Consider the following 12,901-nt stretch of genomic DNA (forward strand, 5'->3'; position numbering starts at 1 on the left):
TCCAAAGGCTTTGCACATCAGCAGTACTGTTTTAAAAGAGTCGAAGTTGAAGGAGAGGAAATCTACAATTGATGTATCGTCGGCGCGGAAAAAATTTCGGAAACACGAATTTTTTGTTTTTGTGCCACAGAGACATTTTCCAGGGTCAGAAATACCAGGAACCACTTCACAGCTGGCCGAAGCCTTTATACACCCACTAACAAAGAAGAGATCAAGTACTCACTTCGAACTTCCCTGCCTCCTAGTGAAATTGTTAACAACTTGTAACAAATCAAAAGTAAAGGAAACGTCAAGCATTGTTTCTCCTATGATATCGTTATGCTTAGTGGTTAAAAGAGAGCCCGAATTTATATCTGGTAGGTAAAAATCTCTTCATTAAATAATCCAAGCTCCTGACTTTGCATGAGTGCATAGATATTTTAAAGTCATTGATAACTTCAATGGACGACGACAGGGGTCTGTATATGGGAGCTACAATATACTGAATAATATTGTGGTATATTTTGCAAAATAAGCCTTCCACTTGAGGAATATCTGTCATTTTAATTACCGTTATGCTTTTTCATATACAACTCCAACACCTCCTCCCTTACTTCCACGATCTTTTCTTAACCCACTGTAACCAGGTGGAGTTATTTCACTGTCAAATACTGTACTATTCAACCATATTTCTGTAAGTGTTAATAAATATGGGTTAACTGTAAGGAGCAACGTTTATAATTAAGTTGCTTTGTTCACCACACTTCCGCAATTTACATTCAGGATGCCTAGTGCTTCAGTATTCTTAATGGGTAGGACACAGTATCCCGGAGTCAGTTTCCCTTCTTCTTCTGAAGGTTAAAACACGATTTCTTAGTTTCATTCGAACCACCCAGGATGTCATCAATGCTCAATTTGTCGTATACCAACTTAAGCTTTGCACCATTTTTTTTCAGCCGCGCTCTTCCACAAATGTTGTCCTATCTCCCGTAGCCCGCTAGAAGTGTCCTTAGAGATAGACATCGTAGTTCTATTCACCTTAAATGCGTACTTCAACACAGAAGTCTTTCCCCGAAAACATAGAAATTTTATGATTACTGGACACGACTCATTTCCAACCTTACGGCCAAGCCTATGGCATCGCTCAATGCCGGATGTGGTTACCTCAAGCTTTTTTTTTAAAAATTCTGTTTCTTCATTCATTAGTTCCTCGTTAAATTTCTTAGCAGGTTCTTCTACTCCAAATATAATTAGGTTGTTTCTGTGGCCTCTGTTTTCCAGATCGTCAACTTTTGATGCTAGCATAGAAATCTGTTCATCTCTTTGACATAGCAATTTAAATACCTTCTACTTTGCTTGTCAGGGTAATTTAATGCAGACAACTGTGCTTCACCCCTTTGTATACGCAGAGTTAAAGTAGAAATGTTTTCCTCCATTCCATGTTGGGACCTCTTTATGGCTTCAATTGAAGCAGTGATTTGTGCCTGACCGTCTAACAGTTGTGACAACATCTGCTCTATAGGGCCTGGGTTTGCCTCTACATCCCCGCATCTCAACAGATCTAGTGGCACAGAACGAACAGCAGAAAGTAGACTTCTTAAGCGTAGTGGGCAGGGCAGCAGCACCAGAAATGGGTCATCACTACGATAACACTGAATGCATGAATAATTCCCAACCTGCAGGACGAAGCGAAAAGGGTTGAGCATCATACCAGGAATGCTGCTGCCAAGCCCACTGGTGAAATCCCGTTCTGTTGGCGCTCTTATAGCCGCCGATTCTCCCACGTGAGGTGACGTCACTGACGATAGCAGCCATGTTGAGTCATGAAGTGCGGCAGACACGATCCATCCAGGGCGAAGTTATCACCTCGTGAAGATGACACTCATCCAAATCCCACGAGTATGTGCAACGCGTCGTCTGCGCGGCGTAGTAGTACGGCCACGAAGAGGCTCCCAGCAGAACGGTGACAGCCTACAGCACGAAGCGAAAAGGGTTGAGCGGGATGCCAGGAATGCTGCTGCAATGCCCACTTGTGAAATCCAGTTCTGTTGGCGCTCTTACAGCCGGCGATTCTCGCAAGTGAGGTGACATCACCGACGATAGCAGCCATGTCGAGTCATTGAAGTGCGGCAGACACGATCCATCCAGGGCGAAGTTATCACGTCGCGAAGAGGACACGCAGCCGAATCCCACGAGTCTGTGCGCATGCGTCGTCTGCGAAGCGTAGTAGTACTGCAACAAAGAGGCTCCCAGCAGAGCGGTGACAGCCTGCAGCACGAAGCTAAAAAAGTTGAACATCATGCTGCTGCCAAGCCCACTCCATATCAATCTGTCTTCCCCTTCTCCACCGCAAACAGCACGCGTTCGGTGTCCGCCCATAGGTATGACAAATTACGCCAATTGGCGGACTCTCCTTTCAATTCTCCTGACCTTTCATTCATTCATTCATTCATTCATTCATTCATTCATTCATTCATTGTTCAGATTCTTTGAGATGTTCCACAAAGAAGGGAGGAAACTGAGACTGCCCTGTTCAGCATTTGAAGTGTGAATTAACTGCCCATAACAAATCGGAAACTCGCCTGGGGAACAAAAGACTATCCACTGTTGTCAAATATTTTGAATTTCACTGTGCACCGATGGCCAGGCCAAACAGGAGTAAAAGAGATGCAACCTCACGAGGCGAACAGCAGCAAGTTATCAATTGATAAATGATATCTGTTGTGGGGACACAGAGTGATTTTGCCCACATTGATGCGGAAGCGCCTTCTTGTTAGCAAGAGGGAAACCGAGGTTTGAGTCGTATGAATTAAAGTCATAAGATGACATTTGCTGGCAGGGCGGATTTAAGAAATTAAAAACCGCAAGCCGGTGCTGCCTTTAACCGTATCAGGACAACGCGTGCGTTAGAGTTGCGATGCCCCTAAGACATGCGCAACGTCATCACTATGGGACTATATCCATGCTGAAAGCAATGTCATCAACAGAGAGAAGTCTCCCAGTGATACGCTGCTGCTGAAAACGATTAGAAGCGCTCCCAAGTAAGACAACGTTGGCCCAGAAGAGGATACCGCAACGTTTCATGACGACTTTCCGTATCAGGGGGAATACTTAGGATACATGTCTTCGCTAACGGGACGCAGCAGGTGTGTTACAGCTTTACAACATTCTTAGAGCTCTACATCATCCAGAATTGAAACTTGATCCCGCAACGAATGCGGAAATATTCAAAACGTTTTGGGATATACAGGATGAGGGGCCAAGAATAATTGATGAACGAGCAAAAAGTGGCATTGATCTTGTTCAACTCCCGAACCGCACCCTGCACACTTGCGGGAAGTACACTGGTGGAACTTGCCTTGAATCGAATACTTCGTACATGCTCCTAAATGCTAAGGCCAGATGTTCAGACTACAGGTGCAAATCATCAAGACAAGCGGATTAATACGCATAATCTAGCTGGACGTCCACTTGCAGTGTACAGACTCGACGACATGGTCCTCCTAATGGCAGGTTTTGAAAACAGCACCCAGACATGAGTGAAGATTGTGGCAGGACCTCGCCTACAACGTCATGAAAGCTAGGAGAACCACACTTCTATGCAATCCGCTTTTTACCAAATCAATAGCCAAAATCAGCCGGTACTTCGAACACGCCAGATAAATAATACTTTTGGAATTAAAAGGTGGAAGCAAGTCCTTGTTCATGTCTCAATGCTATGCGGACACCAGGAAGAGGTATACTAAAAGAAAGAGAATGCGAAAAGACCGGTTCCATTTTTCGAAGTAAAGGGTAGGCGTGCAGTGAAACGCATTCGCATCCACCTGCACTGGTAATCGCGGTCTGGATGGAGTAACGCCAGTGCCACTCCTAAGGCACAGTGGTCCGTCTCTTGGGGATCTGCTGAGGGTAGCTGACACGCCCAAGAACCCTCTGTGTCGCCTACAGATTTTGGAGACAAATAAACAAAACTGTCTACAATTTATGTGCGATTGTTCTTCACGCTTTATTGTCGAGGATGTGCGCTTCATAAACAAAGACGGTCTCGCGTCCAGGGCGCACACCGCTTGCATTGCGCCTGCCTCTGAAATGCCACTGGAAATGATGTTCCTCATCAATAAATTCGGGTTGAAGTGTTGTAACCTACTTTACAATAAATGTTATGCTGAAATACACGTTTAAACTACCATCGCTGTGATTGCGGTGGTTGTGAAATTATTTTGCATTAAAAAGTCGGCTGTTTCGGGATTTTGTGAGCACGTGTTCGGCTATTTGAAAATAAAACACGAACCTTGTTTACACATTCGCATGGGTCACCTATTTTAACAAAACCCACTTGTATATCTGAACGGTGAGGCCAGATACTGAGGAATTTCTTTAAAAAAAACATTTCAGTGCTCTGCACATCCAGAATGTAGTTTTGAAAAATTGCCCAATATTGATTTTCTGCACCATAAAAATAATGTACCCGTGCAATTAAATGTATATAAATAGGGAAGATTGGCTCGGCATTTATATTACCTCTGAGCCATTCTTATTTCATCACAGGTGTACTTGAACAAAAACTCGTTAGTCTTTTTACACTTTTGCGTGAGCAAGATTCTCAAATCTGATTGGTTGCATTTTTATGAGTGACCGTTTTCAGAAAAAATAAGCATACATCACGTGGAACATATATTGACGAAGTCGTGTTCGTGCTATATGGCGGTTGATTAGCTCTTAGACCCCTCCTCAAACATCCCGTCGAGAAATTGTTATGGTCCACATATTGCCGCAATCATTAGTATTCATTGACACAGCGAACGGTCAACCGCTCCTATCATCTGTTCTTGAGCTCAGCCTCGTCATCATCACCAGTACACCATCGGAATCATCATCGACTGACGGCCAGAGGAAGAGGACGTTGTTCGCTCTCCACAAGCGCGCGGCCGCTGTTCTTAGGACCCAATGAGTTCGTGGCAATAAAGCCAATTCCTACAACCTAAAACCACCGAGGTCCATCGTCCTATCGGTGACAATATGTCAGCAGAAAATAATTAGGCATTCAAACAGGCCTGCGAGAGGATTATAAATTTTTGAAAACAAAATGTAGCCTATGTTACTTCCTTATAGAATTAATTTCTAGAAAACCAGCTTCACTGAGCACGATGTACCCCTGAAATTTCGAGTTGCTGGATCCAACAATTCAGGCTTAGCGTTGATGGATTAAACACACAGCAAGACAGTCAGTCGGACTCGTATTTAGGCAAAGTTAGCGGGTTCCATCCCGGCCTCGTTGGCTGCTTTCATGTTGTAGGCGAAAAACAAGAAAGCCCGTGTGTCAATATTTGGACGCAAGCTCAAGATTGCCAGGAATTTGAAATGAATCAGCAAGCCCTCCAGTACGGCGGGACTCATAGCTCAGGTTCAGGCTAGGCACGTGAAATGCCAAAATCAATGAATTAGCCTGGCACTTCTCTATACAGGTGCAGACGATAGTAACTTGGCTCTTGTATGAAGAGCTGTACACACACTTTGTTACGTACCGATGCAGAGCGGAGGCCGTGCTGACCATACGCCGTTCATAAGGCAACGGATTGCAGCGTTGCCTCGTAGGTGATACCCAGCATTGCAGGAAAACTCCACCTGACTTCCAATGCCAAAGTGGCTTCCGCCTACTCGAAAGCCATTGTCTGGAGTTCCAGGGTCCAAGCAAGAGGTGCGACGCTGCGCAGTATGCATCGCTAGAAAAATCGTGGAAAAATTTGTATCACAAATTAAACCTAATTCTGCGTACAGTGAAGTCTCTCCAAACGTCAGTCTGTTGACTGAAATCACCGCGGTAACAAAACAAACCCTGAGTGTCAGTTCATTGTGAATTGAGGCAATGTAAAAAAATTCTAATCTGAACTCAAAATGTTCGATCATTGCGTAAGCAGAACAAAAAAATTGGCCGCGTATCTGCTCCTTTCGTTGCAAATTCCATCAAAAGACGATAGTCTTTATCGTCTTTTGCGAAGTAAATGCCTCCCTTCGCTTTTCCGCTCACCTCTCATGTTGTTCCTCTTGCGTCGCGCTCCTCCCAAGGTAAATACGCCAAAGGTTTGCTTAAATCATTTTAAATTTTCCGCGTTCCACTGCTCCAAACCGGGCGTCTCGATGCGAACGCTGCCGTACGGCGAAGACGCGCGTTAATCGAGGCGCCCTACTTCAACGTTTATAGAACCGCGTTTCCCTAGTCCACGTGCGTTGCAATCAGAACGTGGAACCTATCTAGTGGAACCTTTCGTAACTGTTGCCAGTTGATTCCTTAAAATGCCGCAAGAAGCTATAGTGGCGCGGGCGACAGCAGGCGACGGCGAAGTGAATTTTTTTTCTGGAGTTGATGAAGTATTTAATTTTGCCAAAGTCAAGCATGTTTGATTTTTTTATAAAGGAACACTGCAAATATCACTTGTGTATTGATTTGTTGTCTCATATTTGCGTAATGACTTGTTCTTCTTCAACAATGTTGACAAGTATGAACATTACACCGGACATAGACGGGTACATTTAGCTGTGACTATATAAGACTATTGCGCAGGCATTGTTTTGCTTTGGCCGGGTGGCTGAATCGAGTCACAGACAGACAGACGGACAGACATACAGACACACAGACATACAGACAGACCAAAATTTCTGGGTTTAAGTAGCCCAAGAAAGACTATCGTCTTTAAAAACACATTCTTCTCCGCGACTAGTCTCCCAAGCGCACCACCATCGCAGTACGCATCACAACCGGTTTCTGTCACCGCTGGTTTCGGTCATATCGAACCCGCATTGCCCAGTGGTAGTCATGGTATACTTACTGGATTCCGATATACTCTATTCCAGTACACTATAGAGTTGTGTTCAGATTAGAGATTGTTACCGACCTTCGCAGTTTTCGAGGACCTGAAGCACTTTCTTTTGGCAGGTCCTCCCTACAAACGTGAACGAACGACAGCTAAGTTTCCTCTGGGCCTGCCCGTGTCTACCAGGCTGACGTGTCTGGGGTCGCCACTAAAATGCAAACTTGCTGCTACGGTTCTAATTGAAAACTTAGCGTAGTTTTATTTTGCCTGTATTTAATTTTACTGCAAGAAGGATTGGAGACGGGCCAGTTGGTACATAACTGAGTTGTACAATGGCACAGGAATCGAGACTACAGAAAGGGCACACAGACGGCGCACGGCGTCGGCGCGATGTCTGTGTGCCCTGTATGCAGTGTCGTTTACCGCGCTGTTTTATAACTTCATTTCACCCCTTCAGTGCCTGCTGATACCTCCTTGCGGGACCTTTCTGGGCCATGGTTTACAACAGGAGAGGCATGTCACGCAACAAAGGTGCTTTTACTGTTCCCCCGGAATACGGGACTCGACGCTGAGCTGCAAAGTCTGGGGCAATAGGCTCTTTTGCCTGATTGTGTGTGCGCGTCTTGTGTATGCCTGTGTTTTGAAGCATTCATGTTGAGACTTCTTCCCACATCTTTTCCTATCGCAATGATGTAGCAAGTCGGGCGGGCAGCTTGGCTGACGTCGCCTGCCCATTAAAAGTCGTTCTCCCTGTCTGTCTCAGGTTATAGATGTAAGCTGTTGACAAAAGCATTAAAAATTTCAATAAAGAAGACAGGTTTTCTTTAAGTTTTCTCAACCAAGATAAACTGTTAAAAAACAGAGCTTCACGGTAGAATTATGTGGTAATTCTACTCTCCCTTTAGTCGGGATTCTTCTGGATAACGTCGCAGAACACTGAGCGGGCAAGGGATTTGTTCAAAAAAAGGAGTTTGGGAATCCTAAAAGCACCTGGATACATTGACGTTGTGCAAGGACACTGCTTCAACCTACTCTTCAGTCTCATCATGTGCCGCACATTCGATACGTTTCTTTACTTTCTGTGGCGTGTGAAAGAAACTGGTACTAGATTCGAAATGTGCCCATCGTCACGCAATAGGGTCGCAGGGCGTCGCGTACGGATTGGTTGACGTGCAATCCAACCTCATTGTTTGAAAGCCTTTATCCGCCGCGCAGTAAGTATTTACGCGTCCAAGAAAAATTATTTCGCCACGGATATATATTAATGCCGAACTCGAGCTTTCATGTGAAATTCGTGGCCTGACGAAAAATCGCGCCTAGATTTTCAAAGCAGAAGCTCTGCAAAGTGTTCACTAATGGATTTGCGTAACAGTTATATTCTTTGCAGTGTTAACAAAAAAAGTGCGTGAGGTTTTTCACAGCTCTGTTCGCAATTGCCTCTTTTTTGTGTGTGTTGTTCTAAATTAAACGAAAAAATACACCTGATTTTTCACACGCCTCAAAATTTCATAAAACTTTGCATGTCTCGAATCGCGCTCACAACTGGGCACGACACTCCTATCTCATATTTAGCTCTCATCTGGGCTGTAGACAAATTTCACATTTACCTGACGGTCAACCATTTGAGATACAAGGCGATCACCAAACATTTTGAAATAGTTACGATCATCTAAGCATGTTAAAATAGAGTTTCGCGCTGGAGCTTGGCGTCCGCCTTTTCCACGGCTATGAAAACAACGGATAGCAATACTGCTCCGCTGGGTAATTATCCCTCATAATATAAACAGTTCCGCCCACCAATTTTCCGAAATAATACATGCTGCGAGTCCAGTGCGTCCCGGTATACCGCTCTGGCTTCAGTCGTTGTTTTTCAGCTGCATATTTCTGAATATTTTACGTGTCATTCCAGGTGCGGGTATTGCCATTCCACAAGTAATTTTCGACGTCGTTGCCGTGTAAAGGGGCAGAGCATTTCCGGCAATATAGTCGTTACAGTGTTGGCTTAAGATAGGTAGCATCAGTTCACGCGCTTTCATCCTGCCGCATATGTTATCGCGCAATAGCCAGAATACAAGCCTCGAACAAAGGCTGCCTAACTTACCCAGGGGCACACACCGAACCGGAGAGCCACTCCACTCCCCGTAGTCTTGGCATTCTCGCTCCTGGGACCCGAGAAGCGCGTAGCCTTGAGAGCAATAGAATCTTGCCTTTGAGCCGACAGCCGTCGAGTTGAATTCCCCGATCCAGCCGTTCGGTGGTGAGCGCAAGGTTCCGCACCTTATCTCTGAGGGAAGGGCGACGAAGAGGGGCATATTGCGACATCTTGCAATTTTAATTCAACTCTCAACACGATTGAAGGATCGATGAAGTGAAGGGTGTGAAAAACAAAGTCGACTAATTCGATATTGAAATGCCACTAATGACATTGAATGTGTGTTGTAATTTAAATATCACACAAAAACTGTGCACTGATCATTTATAAAGGTTAGTTTTATGTTTGTCACCGGGAAAACAGATGGTTATTAAACGAGATGACAAAACCAAAGGTATACACAAAGGGCCAACAAGCAGGGGCGTATTGCGCAATAGGCGACGAAATGGTTGTTGTGCCTGTTCTGAGAGTTAGAGGGCATTCTGAGTCAATATAGTGATCAGAAAATGATGGTAAGCGTTTCAGCAAAATTTTTTCTATACCTTTAGAAAAAGAGGCAAAATAAAAATACGTCGGTAGTTTGAGAAATCATTCGGGCCGCCCTTTTTAAATAGTACTACAACTTTAGCCGACTGCATTTTCGTCAGAAAAACTCCAGTTGAGAAGGATAAGTAAAAAGGTGTGCTAAACATTTAGCTAATAAATTAATGACAAACTTTAAGGGCTTTATCTGAAAACCGTTCCCGTCGGAGGAATTGCTGTTCCTTAGAGACAAACGCAGCGACGACTTGATTCTCAGCAACAGAATCAAGAAAAATAGTGTTCTCTGTATAGCAATTTAGGTTTCTTAAACTTTCACTATTCATTAAAACAGTTTGAACGGAAAGAAAAAAATCATTGAAAGTATTGTCTGAGGCTTCTCCTTCTAGTTTTTTACCGTCTTTTATAAGTTTTTTGAATGGAGTAAAGGGCCAGGTTGTCAAAATGCATGATAAGAAATGAGATGTAAAACTCAAGATGGATGATAAGAAGTGAGATGTAAAAATTTGACGTCGGTGAGCAACTCAAAACACGTTTCAACGAAAACACTGGTTCGTCTCCTAAGAAGTACGACGGGTGTTGTGGACTGTGTTGTATGTATAGTTGTGAGAAGTGTTTGCGTCGTGTAGTGTCAAGTGTCTTGCAGTGAATCAGTATGTGTATTACGGATAGGCCCTCCTCACACCCGCTGCACAGGCGTCTGCATTCACACCTGCACATCCAGTGAGCAGGTGGGAGTGTGTTACATGCGTGTGGCCTATCCGTAACCTTGCTAAGGCAACCTCTGTGTGTCTGTTAAGGGAATCGGTTGGGTATCGTTCCAAGTGTGGTTTTACAATGTATAGTTTGTTGTCTACCTGTTTACTCCAAAGTTTTTGTCATGTTTTACGTAGTTGTTTTATTCTGAGGCTGCTGCTGAATGAAGATGCTGTTGCTACCACTGCCCCACAACAAAGGTGCTATGCTTTGTATTTCACACTGACAGGTGTGTGTAGAGCAAGAAGCGTGCAAATGTAATGCGCTATCGTTCCTGGCCTCCCTAGACATTGTAACTTAATTTTATTCTTACATGCACCGTTATTCTAAAATGTACAGTGGAGTTAATTACGGTTGTACTACTATTAGTTCCCGTCAGTTCAGCCAATGTTGGAACTTACAACTCTGCAACGCGTGTCGTTTAAATCAGCAATTCACGCCAAACGACTGCATGCTACATATCAAAACTAGTCCCATTTAACAAGTCAAGCTGGCGAGTTTTGGATGCGAGTCGTTTCGTTATTCTTGTGGCTGATTTGCTCTCTATGCGTGCGAGCGTGAATTAATGCATAAATTAAATTGTTGTAACTCTGATCCATGCAGTTTTAGTGAGAGATGCAGTGTCTACACGCATATTGATTAGTGTTTGTTGATACAGCGGCAAACGTTGTCTAATTCATGCCGGTTAAAATGAAAAAAAAATAACACAAACGTATTATTAGGTTCTATTTTTCTGACCGGCATAACGAATATTGTCTTAAATCAGGGAACAAAAGAAGCAGAGTTTATTTCTTATTTTATTTTCTTATTATGGTAATGTATTATTAGTACTATCATTTCCAGTACCGTCTTCATCAATACTCAAGAAAGTTCCCAACGCATCCCTTAGGGTGCTATCACAAATCCACCACTGCCCGGCACAAGGAAGAATATATCCAGCCTGTAACTCATTTCACTTAGAAAACATAATGGAGGACATATTTCTCATCAGGCTTTCTACCCTCGCTTACGAGAAGACTATACGCACTTGACGACTATACACACTTACTTTCGCATTTCGGAAGTCGGCCGAACCATCGACCGTTCTGGCAAGTGGTGCTAAATGCGCCTTGAAGCAAGTAGCCGGTTTTGCACCTGAAGTTTATTGAAGTTCCTTCGGCAAAAACTGTGTCATTGGTGCCTTCGAATTCATCCACGATGCGGCATGGGTCCAGGTTGAAGCGGGTGCAGTTGTATTCTAGTAAAATAGGAAATCAGAAACAGTAACGTAATTTCTTTATATCACCAATAAAAAAGAAGGGATACTTTTAAATACATCTTAAAAACCATAGCTCAAATGCTCTGTGAATCCTCTGCAACACTTTTGTTGCATGTGTTTCAACACTTCCCAAGTGGAATCGTTCAAATAAACGCCATCTTCAATTGTTTTGGTATTATCACTTATCCTAAAGGTGCTGCGAGTAAAAAAAAACCAAGCAGATCTTACGGTACCGATGCTACACACAACCTTCGGTACCAACACGACGGTTTTAGTCCACAATTCCTGCTGATTTGCTTCTTCGCTGCTTCTATGACATTTGCACCATCATGGTGGCTATAAGTGTGAGCTCCGTTCATTTTTTTGGAAGTGCTAATCATTGAACATCGCCTTTGAGGGTCGCACGCTGCGACGCGTCTTTCTCATGGCGAGCAAGTTTTGGCGCGAATATGGCGAATACTGTAATGTATATTTTTTGACATTCCTGGTCAATCTCCAGCGTTGGTATGTTTGCCTTGCAAATATGCGCCGATGATGCGGGTGGTCGCCGCGTGCCGCGCACACACGGGCACTTGCAATTCTCTTGCTTCTTTTTAACTGCCGGGTGGTCGCCGCAACATTGCCCGATCTCCCTAAGTGGGAATGCTTGGCTTGACGAACGTGAGCAGAGGACGCTGTGCGGTCGTCGCGAGGCACGCACACACGAGCGCTAGGCACTTTCTTGGTTTTGTTACGTGCCAGGCGGTCGCTACGAGGTCCATGCTTACATGCGCACGCTCGGCAATTTCTTGATATTTTTAACTGTGGACACGAGAAATTACGATTTCCTTAAGAGCTGCGCTTTTAAAACAAAGTGGTTCAGTGTAAAAGAATGCAATTATATTTTAAAAACTACCCACCACGGTGGCTCAGTGGCTCTGGCATTGTGCTACTTAGCACATGGACGCGGGTTCGATTCCCGGCCGTGGCGGACACTTTTCTGATGGAGACTAAAAGCAAAAACGTCCATGTTTTCGAGATTTTGCCGCATGTTAAGATTCCCAGGTGGTCAAAATTATTCGAAGCCGTCCAGCACGGCGGGCCTCATCACAGGTGTAGTGGGTTAAGCTCCACATCCAGATCTATATTTTAAAAGCTTGCAAATTTCACTCTACTGTGACGCAATTGCGGCAGCAGTGGCACAATAGAAACCACCACTCCAAATATAAATGTTAGTGTGAATTGCAGGTCAGCCTTCAACTGATCCTATGAAATATAACTAGACGGCAAAGTATTAAGAATTATAAGAAGGACGTTAACACCAGTACTGGGGTGACTATTCCAGGCGAATTACCAGTGCACCTCAGATATAAGTGACATGAAGAATGCGGCCCAGCTAGCACCGTGAATTAAGTTATATGAAAG

At 44.1% G+C, this 12,901-nt stretch overlaps 1 protein-coding gene across 5 annotated transcripts in view; it reads right to left on the bottom strand.

Annotated features, from left to right (window-relative positions):
• The window catches only part of LOC144153753 (complement factor B-like), a 182,151-nt gene that overhangs the window by 92,524 nt on the left and 76,726 nt on the right, over positions 1-12,901 (bottom strand). For all 5 annotated transcript variants that reach the window (XM_077685456.1, XM_077685454.1, XM_077685455.1 and 2 more), the window contains 3 exons: positions 11,288-11,476; positions 8,893-9,075; positions 5,505-5,702 (listed from right to left, as the gene is read on the bottom strand). In XM_077685456.1, the coding sequence (XP_077541582.1) occupies positions 5,505-5,702; positions 8,893-9,075; positions 11,288-11,476 (570 nt within the window). The remainder of the gene's footprint in view (positions 1-5,504; positions 5,703-8,892; positions 9,076-11,287; positions 11,477-12,901) is intronic.

The sequence above is a fragment of the Haemaphysalis longicornis genome, unplaced genomic scaffold (assembly GCF_048455015.1).
Source record: "Haemaphysalis longicornis isolate Haplotype H1 unplaced genomic scaffold, Haemaphysalis longicornis Haplotype H1 scaffold_9, whole genome shotgun sequence".
NCBI classification, from domain to species: Eukaryota; Metazoa; Arthropoda; class Arachnida; order Ixodida; family Ixodidae; genus Haemaphysalis; species Haemaphysalis longicornis.